The sequence below is a fragment of the Syngnathus typhle genome, linkage group LG16, assembly GCF_033458585.1.
Source record: "Syngnathus typhle isolate RoL2023-S1 ecotype Sweden linkage group LG16, RoL_Styp_1.0, whole genome shotgun sequence".
Lineage (NCBI taxonomy): Eukaryota > Metazoa > Chordata > Actinopteri > Syngnathiformes > Syngnathidae > Syngnathus > Syngnathus typhle.
This window is the reverse complement of record NC_083753.1, coordinates 6,638,801-6,655,478: the sequence shown is the minus strand read 5'-3', so window position 1 is coordinate 6,655,478 and position 16,678 is coordinate 6,638,801. Positions and strand designations below refer to the sequence as shown.

Below are 16,678 nucleotides of genomic sequence, written 5' to 3'. Positions count from 1 at the left end.
GGTCAGCTAGTGAAATGCTCTTGCTGTTTTTTTTCCCTCTCAATTAAAACAAATCAATCAGCCAGTTGATTTTCTTTATTTAATCTCTGATATCAGACAAAACCAAATTGTGAATCAGTCACCTAGGCTATAGCAGAACAAACAATCCATGGTCTTCAGATGCCACGCTGTCGCCATCTCCTGGTCAGCTAGTGAAATGCTTTTGCTGTTTTTTTTCCCTCTCAATTAAAACAAATCAATCAGCCAGTTGGTTTTCTTTATTTAATCTCTGATATCAGACAAAACCAAATTGTGAATCAGTCACCTAGGCCAGTGCTTCTCAAATAGTGAGGCGCGCCCCCCTTGTTGTTATAGTTGTAATACTGTCATTTATTTTTGAGAAATGTGAGCAAAAAAATTCCAGATTCATGTGCACAGTATCCTTCGAGTTCACAACCATTGTGTGAGGCACAAAAACTTTTTTATTGTCATACGTGGCGACCTCCAAACATGCGGCTAAAGCAAAAATACAAGTCGTTCTTTGGTAGAGTGTAAAAAGACCCTTCCTGCGCTTTCATAAAAAAAAACAAAAAACAATCATATTTATCGATATCTATAATTATATATCTATATCCCTAGCCCTGACCTTGACCCCTAAACTGTGTTGGCTTAAATACAGGCAAATGAACCTATGTTGATGTATATAAAACAACTCTCAAGCGTGCTCTTGACTGAGTGGACGCCATAGTGGCGTATTGACACCCTCCCAAATCTTATCACTTCTTTTTTGCAAAGCGGCCGAACTTCTTCTCCCTGTCTTTCTTAGCAATGGGGCCAGGTGAGGCCGAGGAGGAGGAGGCAGGCGGGGGCAGGCTATGGCTGGTGGCCCCCGAGGGCCCCCCTTCGTCCGCGGGCGATGGAATGGCCCTGGCCATGGCCTGGCTCCATTGCTGAAGCTCCTCCTGAAACGCCAATACAAATACTTTTCTTTCCTTGTTTTTGTCACTTTTTCTCCACATATATATTCTTTTATCCTTTTAAACTGGAGAATTCAAATGAACAAACTCACCTCATCTTTACAATGGAACAAATACTCACTGCCGTCTTCAAGACTGTGAAAGAGGAAAGAAAACAAGGTGACGTCGACGTCTTTCCACACGAGCTGGAGTGCGCCTCACCATAGTTTGCCCACGTGCTTCTTCTTCTTATAGTTGGCGAGCAGCTCCCAGCTGGCGTTGGTCAAGGCCAGCGCTTCCTCGCCGTGAAAGGTGGCGCCCTGCCCGAAGCTTTTGGTGTCTTTGTAGGCTGCCAGCTGACCGGGCTTCAGAACGCAGTACAAGTTGTTCCACGACCTGCAGAATGTACAAATCAGCCACATAAAAAAAAAAAAAAAAAAAAGGGGGGGAACAATGAAATCGCTACAGGTCTGGTTCTTACCTACTGGACACCTTCTTCCCAGATCCTCCCGCGCCCTGCTTGCGACCCAGCACGCCCTTCAGCAGCACCGTCTGGGCGGGCAAGGTGGCCGCCCGCTCCGTCTCCTCGCCCACCGCCGAGATGGATGCCTCCAGCTCCAGAGAGCCGCTCTCCCTCATTTGGGATTCCGCGGGCGTCGTCCCTTCGGGGAAGCCCGAACTGGGCTCAGCCACGCCGGACTGGAGGATACACGCCATGCCGCCATCACATATTTGTCTCTTTTTATTTATTTATTTTCAAAAACACAGACTCACCAACGTTTCTTCCTCCACTGTGAAGAGTTGTGACGACTCAGCAAACCCTGTGTCTTCTCTCCTGAGCGGAAGAACGTTTTAAATCATCTTGGCTCAACACAATAACATCAAATGTGTCTTTTATATGAAATACTTTGACGTTAAAAAAAAAAAGCAATCAAATATGTATTGTAAAATACTCACAGTATGACATTTTTAAGGGTGCTGCTCTCTTGCTCGTAGCGCTGCTGCTCTTGCAGGAACTGCTCCATCTCCTGCTGCTGCTTCCTCAGCTCCAACAACTCCAACTGGGCAACACGGGACAACTTTAGTGAATTTGCCCAGCCGCCGCAACGAGACGTCGAGCCGGCCGTACGGTGGTGAGGCGTTCCAGGGCCGAGAAGCGTTCCTCCCAGGCGGCGGTGGACTTCTCAAAGGCTTCGTGGCGCTTAAGCAGCTTCTCCACCTCGTCCACCGACTGGCCGACGTCCCTGCTGCTCACATACGGCTCCTGAGCCACCAGCCAGGCCTCAGCCACCGAGGCGTCGCGCGCGAACTGGCACACCTCCAACACTACACACACACACACCCCAATGACGCTTGCATCCTTTTTTTTTTTCTTCAATTAAATTTTTATTGCACTCACAAAGTCGGAGCCAGTCCCAGCGGTCGTCCCACTTGAACATCATCTCCTGACGTTTGTCCCCCAGCTGCGCCATCTTCTCTTGAATCTTGACAAGAAAAATGATTCGAAATCAGCGATTGAAAAGAAATAACCTTCCAAAGATTTCCCGTCACTCCATTCCAACCTCGGCAGAGTCTCTGTGCTTGCGCGCCAGCAGGGCCGTGCCTAGCTCCATGCATTCGGTGAACTTGGCCCCCCGCGCCTCGATCTCAGAGCGGATGCCCTGGTGGTACTTCTGGAGAAACTCCACTGATGACACGTCCCTGTTGGCCAAACTCATATTGGACTGAAAAAGTGGAGCTAAGTGTTGCTTTTGTGAATTTGAGGCAAACCGCGGCTTCTCCTGGGTGTCGATCTGCTGGATGACGCTCTCCATCCAGGCGGTGAGGTCACGCACCATGGCGTAGAAGCGGAACTTGTGGGCCGTGTCCAGCAGCTGCTTGCGGCGCCCGTCGCAGGCGTCCAGCAAAGCCCGCCAGGCCTCCACAACCTCACGTTCCTGCGCCTGGATAGCGTCGGCGCGCTCGCCCGCGTACTGAGCGCGCAGCTGCGCCGCCGTCTCCTGCACTTGCTCCACCTTGAAGGGACACGGAGAAAATAAAAAATGTGAAAATCATAAAAAGAATGAAAAACATCGCAGTAGATAGCGTAAATATTTGGATTTACGATTCAAGCAAAGGTCGCCCTTACCTGCTTCCCCAGGGAGGTCAAGTCACGTTCGAAGGCGGCGTGCATCCTGTGGAAGGACTCGGCTTTGCTGAAGTCGTCGCCCACGTCTTCGGGTAGCTCTTTCTGTTTGTCGCCGATCTGGACCACCAGCTCCTTGCCGTCCACAAAGTACCTGAAGAGCAAAGCGGAAAGGTGCAGCGGCCCACAACATTTCTGCTGTGGATCTGGCTTACTTGAGCAGCTCGTAGGAGGCGCTGAGCAGCTGAGCGCGCGTGTCGATGAGCTCCAGGAGGTCGGCCCAGCTCTCGTTGATGGTATCCTTCCACTCGGCCATGGCGATGGCCTCGCCGTGGCCTGCTTCAATCAGCTCGTCGATGGTGCGGTTGACGGCGTCCACGCGCGCCTGACCCTGCGCGCCCGTCTCGCGTGCAAACTCACGGAACTTGTCCCTCAACAGCTGGGACAAAGTCATTTTGTAAAAATGGCAGACTTTATATTTTTAGGTAGGGTTTAAAACTAGAAAAAGGGTTTCAAAGTAGGGTTTCAAAATAGAAACCCTAACCCTAGTAGTTTTAATACCGTGACGTGGTCCAGGTCCTGCCCCATCTCCTGCGAGGACGCGGCCACGTCGCGCTCGGAGATCCACTGCTCCAGGTCGCCCACCTCCCGGCTGAGCAGGAAATGGTGGTAGGTGTGCTCCAGCTTCCTGCGTCGCTCCTCAGCCAGCTCGCTCAGACTGGCATACTGCTTGTCCACCTGGCCCTGACGTCGGATGATCTTCTCGCTGCGTGGCAAGAAAATCAAAACCATTTAGCATTTGATTAGAGACGCATTGGGTCACTTTTGTGGGAAAAGTGGCACACCCGTCGGGATGGTCCTCCGCCAACATGTTCTGAGCTCGCTCGGACAGACCGCGGATGGAGTCGGCGTAGTCGTCCACGGCCTGCTTGACGATGTTGTGACGCTTGAGACTCAACATGGCGCTCTGCTCGTCCTGAGGACCAAAGTTTGTGAACCCCAAACGCAAGTTGGCTCAGGCTGAAATCCAACGGTGCCACGCTATGGCCGCACCTTTGGCTTTTCCTCGGCGATCATGTAGAGCTCTTGTTCGCCGATCCAGGCTTGGGCCTCGTCTGCGTCGTTGTAGAACTGCTGCGCTCCATGCGAGGCGTCCAACCTGTCCTTGCGTCGCGTCATCTGCTCCCGCAGCTGCGGCCAAGCCTCCTCCAGCTGGGCAAGTTGTTCGGCCAGCCGCTCGACTTCGGGGCCGCCGTCCTCGCCTGCCGCCGCCATCCCGCGTCCTCGCTCCAGCACCTCGTCCACGCGGGGCTGGTGGCCCTCAATTTCCTTCTGCAGGGTCTGCGCAAGTTTTGCTCAGTCTTGAATTCAAATTGGACTTTCAGATAATTGTTTTTGCTCATATTACAAAAGCTGGCATTTGAACGGTGGGTGTGTAGACTTTTGCATATGACAAATATTTCATTTTTATTGATGCTACTCCTGTTTTGTGCTCTGTACAATCTGGTTACCTGGTTCCTCTTGAGCAGCATCTGCACCGTTTGCAGGTCGTTGCCGTGATCTTCCGACAGCGCCAGCGGCATTCTCTCGTCAATCCACAGCTGGACAAAAAAGAGTCGTCAAGAAATGTCAATATGAAGGAAAAAAAAATATTGCAAGGCTCACCAGCTCGTCCGCCAGGTCTCTGTAGAACTGATGCACGGCCTTGGCTGCCTCCAGCTTGCCCCTGCGCTGGGCCAAGGGAGCGATAAGCTGCTGGAACTGAACCTGCAGGTTCTGCTGCTCCACTTCCAGCTCAGGTTGCCCGGGCTGCTCCTGTTCATCACCTCCACCACCACCACCGCCGCCGTGCTTTCTGAGCGCCTCTTGGAGCTCGTCCAGCTCCCGGGCGCGATCCCGCACTTGGTTCTCCATCACCTGAAAAAAAAACTTAGCTTACACGACAAGATTCGCTAATACGAAGCCACCACTCCTCCCAAAAAGTGGCCCCGACAATTGTTCGCCTTGTAACCTGATGTTTCTTGAGCAAGATGTTGGCGTTGGTCAGGTCTTTGACATCTTGGCCCCCACTGCTGTCATCGCTGGCCCCACTTTGGAGCTGCTGCTGCAGCTCACCCAGCCACTTCCTGATGTCCGCCAGGCTCTGGTCAAACAGCTCCGAGCGGTTGGCGTCGAACAGCAGCCGAGCTTTCTCCTGCGTGGTGGACTCCAACATCTCCCACAGCTGGTGGAGGGCGGCCAGGCGGTCCCGCACCACTGGCTCCAACTCGGGCTTGGAAGTCATCAGCTCCTGACCCTCCTGCGGACAGACATCAACATGCTAAGCAGGCTAGGCTAACAAAAACTGGATCTGCATCAAAACTTTATGTTTTTCTTGGCCTCTGTCAATCCAAAGTCGGGTCCAGTTCTACCGGATCTCATCAGTAGGGTAAGTACCTGATCCACTTTGTCCAACCAGTCCTTGTTGGAGGCCAACTCGGCCATGAAGGCCTGGTGCTTCAGCCACTTGCTGTGCAAGTTGCGGGCCTCGTCGTAAGACGTGTCCTGAGCGGTCAGCATCTTCTCATTGATCCACACGGTCAGCTGGGATTGGACAGAGACGGACTCGCATGAGCGGACGCTAAATGCTACACCGAGCCGACGGCAAAGGCTGAACTCACATCCTGAGTGTTCTGCAAAAAGTGCTGCAAGTCACGGTTGTCTCGCAGCTTCTCCGACACCTCCTGGGCTCTCTCTTGATTTTTGTTGTGCCTGAACGTCAAACAAAAAAAACGGGCTTTTTTTTCCTGCAGAGCAGCTCGAGTTTCAGAAAAACACAGTAATGCAAAAAGGCCATCAGAGGGTCTACTCTGGCTTTCAAGTGAATCGATATCCATTAGCGCTGGAACCTGCCTGCTCAAATGCATTGTGGGAGTTAAGAGTCCAGTGGGGCTCTGGAGGACCATCAAGTCAGGAAATGTTTCTCAAAGATGAATTTGAGGGAAAAATAGGCCTCATGAGTTCCACAAAGTTCTCATTGGGAAGAGAAAACTCAAACCGGGTGGAGGAGGCAACCACGTACCTGTCACTGATGGAGTCCATTTTGTCCTGCACTTTCCCCGCATACAAGTTGCCGCCGTCCACCAGATGTCGGCCCACCTGGAGAGCGCCATCAATTTTTTCTTCGTTGGCCTCCATGGTGCTCAAAAAGTCCTCGTGTTTCTTCAGGGCTTGCTCGGCGCCTTCCAGAGTGTCGGGCTTGTCCACGTGGGCCAACGTGTACTCCTGAAAATAATCCGAATCAGAAACGCTATCGGAGCTGAGTCAAAAAATACAACTGGTTCATGTAGCAAATTTGAAGCTTCGTTTTGCCACCACTACTTTCTAGCCAACAAACGGCTAAGGAGAGAAAATCTCTCAGCCATCTTTTGTTGCTCAGTGGAGGTAGCAACCAGGGTCTCACCTGGTTGTTGAGGATGGCCTCGACCGCCTTGCTATCCCTTAGGAACTGCTGGAAGCCCAGGCACTGATCCAGAAAGTTCTTGCGTCGGTCCCACATTTTCTGGAGCTCGTACCAGCCTCGGTCTAGACCGCCGAGCGTCTGCACCAGCTCCCGATACTGCGGGTCATCCTCCAGGCCGAGCGTGACTTGCGCGCCGGTATCCCGGATGGCACAGATGTCCTCCATGTGGCCGTCAATGTCGTCGCGCACGGCGTCGTGGAGGCTCAGCTGCTCCTCGGCCTCAGGCAGTGAGGCGGGCATCTCCTCGGAGGCCACGGCCTTCTGAGCCCTGAAGAGCCACGACTGGAAGTCGTCCAGGTCCTGCAGGAACGACTGCAGCTTGCTGACTTCGCCCAACGACTCCTCCAGGTCCTTCAGGGTCTTCTGGAGCTCGTCCCAGGCTGGGTCCAGTTGGGCCCGGCGGGCCAAGATGCCCGGCGCGTTCTCCGGATTCTCCGCCGCCAGCCGGTTGGCCTCGGCCCCCAGGAGCTGGAGCTTGTTTTCGATGGCAGCCAGGTCGCGTTGCATGCCGTACAGCTTCCTCTGGATGGTCATGATGGCGGCCAGGTCGTTGCCCAGGTCCTGTGTGGACTCGATCACACGCGTCTTGTCTCGGATCCAAGCTGCGGTCTCATCGCACTCCAGTCCGAAGTTGTTCAGGCTGACCGTGGAGTCCACCTTCCTCTTCTTATCCTCCACCATAGCCTTGAAGGCGTCCCACCTGAAACAACGGTCCAATAGAGCGATTTTAGTTTGGGAGTTCCTTCACGAACTACTTGCAAGAAAAGAAATCACCTTTTGTTGAGTCTGGTCTGGCATTCCTTGACGTCTTTTATGCGAGGGTGTCTGCTGTCCTCCAACTGTTTCACCGCCTTGTTGACGTCATCCACTCTCGACTGAACGTTGGCCATGTCCTGAGCCAAAATGCTCAACCTGGAGGCAAGAAAAAGATCCAAAGAATGATACGCTCATCTAACCTTTGAGATTAAATATTAGAACCAGAATCACATAATGTCTGTGTACCTATTCTGGACCACTTCCAGGTCTTCCAGCTTGTCAGGCACCCCCAAATCCACCAGCCAAGTCTCCTTCTGGCCCATCCAGAGCTCACAGGCGTCGGTCTCGCTGAAGATGGTGTAGAGTGCCATGGCGTCATCCAGCTTCTTCTGCCTGACGTCGGCAAGAGACATGAGCTCCATGAAGAGGTCCTTGATGTCTTTGAGGCGGCGCTGGATGTCGGGTGTGTTCAGCAGCTCCTCGGGTAATCCGTTGGCCTGCTTGGACAGGGCGTCCACGGTGACGGCCGACTTGGCGGTCTCGTTGCACAGGTCGTCGTGGCGCCGCACGAGCCGCTGGGTGGTGTACTCGTCATGGCCGGTGTCGTCGCTGCTCATCTGCCGCTTGGCGTCCAGCAGCCAGGCCATCAATTCGTCGGCGTCCCCTTGGAACTGGAAGAACCTCTGCGTGTCCTGCAGGTTCTGTTTACGGAAGGCGGCCAGCTCCTCCAGCTGCCGCCATTGCCCCTCCACGCTATCCGTGCGCTCTCGGATCACCGGCGCACCAAAGTGGTTCTCCTTGATCATCTCGTCGCCTTCGGTCAGAAGCTGGCATAGAAACAAAGGCAAGACTCAAGACAAAAAAAAATCTCAAGTCCATTTTAAAAATCCTTTTTTACCTTGTGCAGGTTGGCTCGGCGAGCATCCAGCTCGTCCTCGAAGGCACTGTGCTTGCTCTGGAGAACCAGCACGCTGGTCAGGTCCTTGCCGTAGTCCAGTGAGGAGAAGAGATTCTCCTTCTCCTTGATCCAGCTCTCCAGCTCCGCCGCTTCCCACATGAAGCTCCAGAAGCGACGTGACTGCGTCAGCTGGGCCCGGCGCTGGGCGGCCAGGTCCAGCAGTTCCTGGTAGCACAGTTCCAAATGCTCCACCCGGTCTCGGATCACCTGGGGATCGCATGGCTTGTAGCCTGGGAGATGAGGAGGAGGCAGAAGGACGTTGACTTCCTTGACTCGCTTTCAAAGTTCCAGTCAGACTTACTTTCTCCGTTGGCGAACTTGAGAGCGGCAGCGCTGGCGTTCTGGACTCGGTCGGCTTGCAGGGCGACGTCTTTCTCGAGCAAAGCGTGTTTCTGTAACGAGTCTTCCACTTCCAACAAATGTTTCCCAATGTCAGAAGACAGCAGCCGGACCTGAGCAAGGAGACGTTAACAAAGCCATTCGTTGTGATTTTTTTTTCCCGCTGAATCGGTGCTTTTACCTTCATGTCATCCATCCAACTGATGATGTAGAGCATCTCCTGGAAGATCTTCTGCAGCGTCAGGTTCTTGTCCAGTCGCCCCCTGCGGGCCTTGAGCAGCTCCTGCAGGTAGTCCCACAGGCGCAGGACGTTGTCCTTGCGGGCATCCACCCGCTTGGCGTCGTGGTAGCGTTCGGCCTCCAACTCCCCGGAGATGTTCACCAGGGCCTGGACGCGCTCCTCGTAGGCGGCGATGTCCGTCTCGATGGCGTCGTGCTTCTTCTTGGCCGCCTCCACCGCCGGCAGGTCGTAGCCAAAGTTGTCCTGGAGACGGCGACGCTTTCTCAATCAGCGATTCTCGACTGGCGGCTCCGTGATGGACAGGAAGCGACGGTACTGGCGTACCTGCGCGACCAATCGCTGGTTCTCCAGAAGCCACGTCTCCCTCATGGCTGCCTTGCGGTCAAATCGTCTGGCCATCTGCTCCAGTTTCTCCTGGCGAATCAGCTCGTCCCTCAGGACTCGCTCGCGCTCATGCTCGGCGCGCTCCAGTCGCTCCCAGGCCTGAAGACCCCCCAGTACCAAGAATGACTTTACCAATTACTCGGTCATGGTCACGTGACGGACACCTCACCCTGTTGATGTCGGCGACCAGCGCTCCTTCTGTGGGCGTGTAGACCCTCTGGTTGTTGGCCCTCATGCGGCTTTGGATGGTGAAGAGCAGCACCTCCAGATTGCCTTTCTCCTGGAACCTGTTGGGACGCGTCCGCCATTAAATCTACGAATCATGGAGGAAGCGTTGCAATTGCCGGACGTCTGCTCACTTGGGCGGCTTCTCCACCGTCCTGTAGGTGTTGAAGGCCTGGAGCTGCTGCTGGACGCCAGACAGCGAGTTGGCCAGTTTGCGGTTGTTGAGCACCAGGATGGTCTGCTCAATCCAAGCCAGCAGCTCCGACGCCAAGGTCTCGTACTTGTTCACCATCTTCTCGGTGGCGATGGCATGGTCCAGGACTTTGCCCACCCGCTTGCCCTCCACGGCCAGCTGCTTCATCTTGGAGAAGTAGTGGTAGAAGGCCACCACATACGTGATGATGGACTTCTCGTCCGGGTTCTCGGTGAACACATCCTCCGGGTCCAGGAGCTTGGTGACGCCCAGGTGCTTCTCGGCCACGTTGAAAGCGCTTTGGAGGTTGTGCGTGGGGTTGGACCTCTTCAGCTGGTTGAAGTCCACCAGATCTGGTCTGGGAGGCATAGACAGTGGGGTTTGGTTTTTCAGAGAAAGAAAGAATGATGATGATGGATGGATGATAAATATAAAAAATATTTGGAACTCTTGTCTTACCGATGTTTGTGTATGAGAGCGTTGAAGGCCATGCCGTCTTTCCAACTCGTGGTGAAGTTTGTGATGTTCACACTGGAATAACTGTGCAAAAAAAATAAAAAATAATTCACACTGAAGTGGAAAGCTAAGCTATGCTAAGCGAGTTACTGACCCTGCTGTCTTCATCTGGCACCACAGAAGAAGAGCGTCCTTGGCCGAGCGCGTCTCCTTCTGGTCGGCCTGGCCCGTCTCCACAATAATGTCTTGGATCTGATCGGGGTGACCATCAATAACATGATTTAAGATACATACAATAAGATTTTTTTTTATTATTCTTGAATGTCCCCAGGGTGGAGGACTACGATTGGAACACGCCAAATAAATCCTCAGAGGTGGCTAAATTTAGCTCTCTGAAGCTTAAAAGTCAAACGTGGACTTTTTTCCTCTTTTCACCAAAAACTGAATAATGCAGAGCGCCGTATTGTTTGAACTAAAAATAACAGTGTCGCTCACAAATTAAAAATAAATAGCCCTTCCGAGAAGGCGAACGACGTGTTCTGATGTTTGCCGCGCCTTCGCTCACAGCAGAATTCAAAGCGCAAAGGCCAAAAACAAACCTGGAAGCGGAGGATGATGGTCCAGATGAGGCCGAGGATGAGGCGGTGGTTACCGTCGACGATGTCGTGCGAGCCCATATTCTCCAAGTGGACGCGCTGCTCCTTGAGGAACTGCAGCGCCTTGTCCACATTCTCCAAACAGTGGATGCGCATCCTGCCCTTGGTTGGCTTGGGCTGAGGCCCGTCAGAAATAATATTTTTAAGTATTTGACATTATTGAGAAGATTTGATATTCCCCAAAAGGAAAATGTATTTACCAATCGTTCTCCGGACAAGACCTCCAAAAGTTTAATGAGCATGCGTCCATCACGGAGGTCCAAGTAAAGGTCGGAGATGCGAAAGTTGACTCGCGACAGGATGGAGTTGACCCACTTGGTGAACGTCTTCTTCTGCACCGCCTCGCGCTCGTCTGAGGAATAAAAAGAAATCTGGGTCAGATTTCAGATTCACGTTGAATTTTTTTAATGAAAATTAGATGGGTTTTTTTTCCATGTTGATGTTTGCATGCATGGAGGGAAAACAAGCAGCTTGAACCTCTGCAGACGGGCCCCTAAATCAATCATGAGGATCCCATTTGCTGGGTGATTTCATTACGTCTTTCCACCATGTCTGCTGCGCTTGTTTAAAAGGCAAAGTCAGCGAGAGAGTGCGCACACGCTAATGCACGTTTGTTTGCACGCGTTAGCATATTCAGCCTCCAATCGCTGTTGCATTTACCAGCACGGCGCTTGCAAAGTTTTATATACTCGCGGGACGATGTCGTCATCGGAGCCTGGTTTTTAATCGGCGCGACAGTTTTACGCTTGACTTGTCCTGCGTGCAGCAAGACGGCATCATTTATTTAGCCGACGCTCCTTATTGCACCGTCGTCTCCTCAAGTCAATGCATCTTGTTCTCATTTTGTAGTTTTTTTTTTGCTCCTCCCTCCATCTCAGCTGACTTTGACGTGTGAATCATTTATGGGCGAAGTCACAAAGCTTGCCGTGTGCAAGTGATAATGCGCTTCTTTGGTCAAACTGCCAAACTGCCACTTAAGACTACAAGCAAGGGGAAAAACTTGATGAAAACGTCACAACTGAAATATGTATAGCAACAAAATTACTACATTTCAAAAAAAAACATCGCAATTTGGTTTTAGTCAGCCCAAGTCCAGTAATAATGAGTTTAAATTAGTTTGAAACAAAAAAAATCGCAATATCAAGAAAAATTATGTCATAGTTAAATGAAAAACACATATGTGATTTGTTTTCAAGTTATTTTCCAATAAGAATTTAAAAAAAAAAAAAAAAAAGAGAAACAACGTAATTATTTCCAGTTGGAATGTTACAAAAAAATGTATTTGTTGAAGAAAAACTTTCCTCATGTTACACAATTAGCAATGACTACCAACCAGTTGAACCAGGTAAATTGCGGCTCTATGGTTCATAGTCGTCAAAATGGGGATACGATAATCATGTGTCCCTTTGAATCAAAATAACATTAAACGAGGCTAAATTATTTACGGGACGGCTTTAGACGTACGCAGCATAACATCTTCAAAAGCATTAAGATGAGAAATCTTTGGATTGAATCTCCATCATCAGCATCATCAGCATCTCAGTTGACTCCGCCCCCTGCTTATCATTTTGGCGGGCGGATCAGTACGAGACTGACTAAAGAGCGACGTGTTTGACAAGTCTTCCTTTCTTTACGTCCTCTCGCGCACTCCGAGCGAAAGGCCACACATGACTTATTCATGCTGATGGATTTTCCCTGTACTCGCCTGTACTCGGCTGTACCGTGTGTACGACGCCTCGTTACCTCGTTTTTCCCCACGCTCAGCGCTTCTTGATAGACTTCCAAACCATTTCTGTTGGGCTGAATCCAACCAACCCTAGGAGCCCGAAGCGGACCTTAGTTCCAGATCGATCGCCACCGTGTCAAACCGACGGCCGAAAACACACATTTTTAATATAAGTGTCAGAAAAAAAGAAAAGCCCAAATAAGCTAAAACGTTAATTGTGGTTTGGAAAGTGGGCTGAGGGGGGGGTGGGGCATCCCAAAACCTCTTTAGAAGTTGCTCCTATGAATTATTGAAGTTGGTGTACAAGTGTGGCAAAGCCACAGCAGCTTTTGGATGAATACATTATTAGCTAATAGCAGAGCAAGCAACTTAAGGTCATTTTCAGGTATCTGTACTTATTTGTTTTTTTCCGACTTTTTTTTTTGTAATCCATCGCTCATTCTCAATAAATACATTCCGTGTGCTTGAGTGGCTAATTCATGCAAAGACCCCTCGGTCAGGTGCCAGAGGGAGGCCCAGGTCCCCCCCCTCAAGCAGCCCCTGTGACCCCGCGCTACCTTGCAGCTGCCGGAAACGTCCGTCCAGGATGGAGTTAAAGTAGATGTTGGATGCGCTGGAACTGAGCCAGCGCGCCCGTTTCATGCTCCGGCCGGACAAGGAGGACGACGAGGATGAGGAGGGGGACGGGTGGACAGGGCGCTGACGGGAGGCGGGCGGCGTGGGCACGGCGGTGAGCCCCGGGAGGGTGAGCGGCACCTGCAGGAGGACGGTGCCGTTCCTCTCCGGGTGATGCTCCTGCGGTTTGACCCGGCCCCGGGGCGCCCTCCTGGTGGCCCGGTGCACGGGCGGGGTGCTCCGGCTGCGCACGGGGGCGTCGCCCTCGGCCGGCGGGTAGCGGCGGCCGCTCGCATCTTTTCCGTCCTGGATCTTGGAGGAGGCCTTCAGGCTGATCCTCACGTCCCGGAGTCGGGGCTGGCTGATGGGCGCCGCCCGCAGCAAGCACGGGCTGCTCATCTTCGCCCCGCCGCCCACCAATGAACTCGGAAGAAGAGGAACGGGACGGCGTCTCGCCTCTCTTCCGCCTGCTGGCTTTCTGCCTTCCTTTCCTAGTGCCGACTCCTCCTTCCCTCCCTCCTCCTCCTCCTCTTCATCTTTGCAACTTGCGTGATGATGCTGCCGCTCTCAGGCGGCACCAGACCTCATTTCTCATTTGCATCTGCCTTGGTTTCCTTATTTTACATTCAGTGAAGCCCCTCCCCTTCTTGATGAATCATTCACAACTAGGATATCGATTACATCTTATATGTCAGAGAATTTTTGCAAATACAAATTGTCTAATATCCCAATTTTTCAAACAATGAATCTTCCGACAGTCCTCCCACAAGTCCGTCCTTCACTACGCCGGAAACGCGTCTATTTTTAAAAAGCGGCACAGGTGCTTCGTGGCGGTCGAGGCTTAAGGCGGAGAATTCCAAAGAGCTGCGAGCTGGCGAGCCTACAGCTGCGCGCATCCGTCAAGGCGGGAATCATTCTGGGAATGCGGACTCCAGTCAGGTGACCTAACCCGAGACTTAAGTGGCCAATTTTACGACTCGGGACTTGCTTGACTAAAACTTATCAAAAACCAATGGGTTGGGGGGAAAAAAAAAGCGTAGCACCACAGACAGACAGACAGAAAACAAACCCACCTGCAAGAGCTTTGATTCGTGAGCGCTCAAAGAGTCTGGCCGAGCTGTTGTCGTTGTCCAGCTCCTCGTCGGGGAGATCGAAGCGAGTGTTGATGCGACTGTACTGCTGCGTGATCTCCGCATTGTCAAAGTCCGTAGTGGACGTCATGGTGGAGTTTTTAGCGGACGATAGGAAGGGGGTGGGGGGGAGCAGGGGTACGGCGAGACGTCCTCAGGTCCTCTCGTTCAAAAGGTTAAGAAAAAAAACAAGAAAAAGTAGCTTCTGTTCCTGGTTGTGGTCTGCAACAAAGAAAAACAATGACACCCATCAAATTTCTGAACTGATGAGTTTGAAGTTCTAACAATTTTTTTTTTCATCAAATTTTTCACACGAATTATATCGTTTGTTTCCTGATCGCTGTCAAAGAGGAATTGACTTGTTGGAAAAGGGATGTCAACAATAGATGTCCTTTAGCATCCATTTTGTCATTTTGACCCCGCCCACCTGCTGCCAGCGTGTTCATTCTTAGCGCGGAATGGCGGTTTATCAGGCGACGCCATGGCTCCCTTATCACGTGTGTGTGTGTGTGTGTGTATATGTCAAGGGGAGTGGTGGAGTCACACACACTCCAAAGTGACACCACCATGAATGATGTCGTCCAACCGTTGCCAGCATGCAAAGTGAACGCTTCTCGCAAATACAGACCTTCATTATTAAATTATTATTTGCTTACTGATTAATATATCAATTTACTTCATCAAAAATTGTTAGAGATGTATATTGGAGTTTTGAAGATTTTTTTAGGCATTTTTAATTTTAAACGTCAATATGTAAACATTTCGGGACTTTTGTAACCCGTGTAAATAAACAGCGAGGGTTCACTGTACAAGTAACCTTGCACTGAGCTTTTTTTTTTTTTTTAGGGTGGCCGGGGGGCCCCAACGGATGGCGTTTCAATGACGCGTCCTTCAGGTTTCCCTCAGTATACCGCTCACTATCACACATTCACAGAGGGACCTTATCAAACACAGAGGTGGCGGGGGTCAGGGGGCGGGGCTTATCGGCCCCACGCACGCACACGAGCACAACTGGACAAACGGCCCTCAACTGTCCATTTGCTCGCCTTCCTTGAAAATCTTGCACTGTTGGTGCTACTGCCCCCCGAACTGGAGCTCGTAGGAGGGAGCACAAAACGCCAATTCCCTTCAAAACAATGCAATGACCACTTTGATGAGCGTACTAGTTGCCACTGCGGGGGGACGAAATAAGAGACGATGGGGGTGAGGTCGTTTGCATTCTGCAACCCCAACTGCAGCAACTGGACTGAGGGAGGCAGTGGACAAGCCAGACATAACATTTAGCCACCAGCATCGTCTTCTACTCGCTGCTAGCTTTGAATACAAGCTAATAAAAAGGGGCAACCTCTGAGGCCTTGCTTTAAGAAATAAGTCGACTATTCCTGGAGTGTGTTTACATTATAAAGTGCTGGCTGGTCCACACGAATTCCCTTTTAAGGGGAATAAAGAGGGAACTCCAGTATTTCTTGGCTTGCTCTGCTTTGGATTCATGTGTTTTGGAAATCATTTGTTAGCAATAAAAAAAAAACTCACTGATAACTCACAAATAAGGCACACATTTCAGTTACTTTAAGTCTGAAAATAGCTGCTGGGTTATACATTATATTCAAATTTGGGGACTACAAAAACGCCATGTTGTTGGATCTATAAACAGTGTTTATGTTTTTGGCGAGGGTAAAACTCAAATTGTTCCACATTTAGCTCGATAAGAAAAATGGCATTTATAGACCAAGTTTGTTTTAAGCTGATTAACAGTTATTTATACTCACATCTGACACCCCTTTATTGACAAAAACGATCCAGTGCGCACATTTACAACATAAGCAACAAGCCGAAAATGACTTTGGTTGACGTTTACGCAGGAGTCACTTTGATGCACGAGGACGCGTTGTCTTTTTACGCGCGCGTCGTCGTGCGTAAAAAGTCACTCGTGGTCGGCTGCGGGAAAATGACGCCTGGTAAACGTCACAAATAACTTCAAAAACAGTTGAAAACAATCCAAGTCGGACAAGTATTCATTTGGGCTGGCTGCTGTGCTGTTCGGTGCTTGGCGTCCCAACAGGTGTTTTGGGGAGCCTACTCACAGCCGCGCTTCGAACGTCCATAGAGATATATCAGGTTTTTAATTTTGCACTCACTTGTTGGAGGAAATGCGTCCAGGTGGAGTCTCTCGTCCCAGCCGGTGGTCACTTTACGGTCCCATGGACGCATCGGGGTCCCACTTGGGGTTGATCCTGCCTGGAGGGGACCAGGAAAGGGGGGGAATCGGGGAATAAAAGGGAGGGTAGTGGGGGACTGCGCGTCAAGCTCATTCCCGAGAGGCAGCCGGCCCATTGACCCGCCCTGTGGGGTTAAAAATAACGAGTGGGGAGGGACCATACATTCCCGACACGGGGCTGCAACAACAAAAGTTGCACGTCTTGTGTTGCGGGTGCGA

General features: G+C 51.3%; 1 protein-coding gene across 1 annotated transcript; it reads right to left on the bottom strand.

The window, feature by feature from the left end:
• Positions 1 to 239: 239 nt before the first annotated feature.
• sptb (spectrin, beta, erythrocytic) lies at positions 240 to 16,634 on the bottom strand. Its single transcript, XM_061301129.1, has 36 exons — positions 16,380 to 16,634; positions 14,185 to 14,463; positions 10,971 to 11,122; positions 10,714 to 10,887; positions 10,269 to 10,366; positions 10,118 to 10,198; positions 9,600 to 10,016; positions 9,410 to 9,527; positions 9,181 to 9,339; positions 8,797 to 9,099; positions 8,578 to 8,728; positions 8,217 to 8,506; positions 7,565 to 8,145; positions 7,337 to 7,474; positions 6,503 to 7,262; positions 6,122 to 6,324; positions 5,721 to 5,811; positions 5,497 to 5,643; positions 5,072 to 5,359; positions 4,726 to 4,977; positions 4,572 to 4,661; positions 4,114 to 4,401; positions 3,906 to 4,036; positions 3,622 to 3,826; positions 3,276 to 3,499; positions 3,064 to 3,214; positions 2,706 to 2,950; positions 2,498 to 2,636; positions 2,335 to 2,419; positions 2,065 to 2,261; positions 1,893 to 1,996; positions 1,710 to 1,770; positions 1,417 to 1,634; positions 1,158 to 1,331; positions 1,049 to 1,091; positions 240 to 941 (listed from the first exon to the last, which is right to left on the bottom strand). Exons 2-36 carry the CDS (start codon positions 14,330 to 14,332, stop codon positions 756 to 758), a joined length of 7,092 nt encoding a protein of 2,363 aa, XP_061157113.1. The 5' UTR covers positions 14,333 to 14,463; positions 16,380 to 16,634; the 3' UTR covers positions 240 to 755.
• Positions 16,635 to 16,678: the final 44 nt, after the last annotated feature.

Bases quoted from the DNA above. Each gene is read 5' to 3' on its own strand.
- sptb (XM_061301129.1), bottom strand. From the start codon at position 14,332: ATGACGTCCACTACGGACTTTGACAATGCGGAGATCACGCAGCAGTAC. The intron at 8,507-8,577 runs GTAAGTCTGACT...CTCATCTCCCAG, and splicing joins CAAGTTCGCCAACGGAGAAA to GCTACAAGCCATGCGATCCC. The intron at 942-1,048 runs GTGAGTTTGTTC...TTGGCGTTTCAG, and splicing joins TGTTCCATTGTAAAGATGAG to GAGGAGCTTCAGCAATGGAG.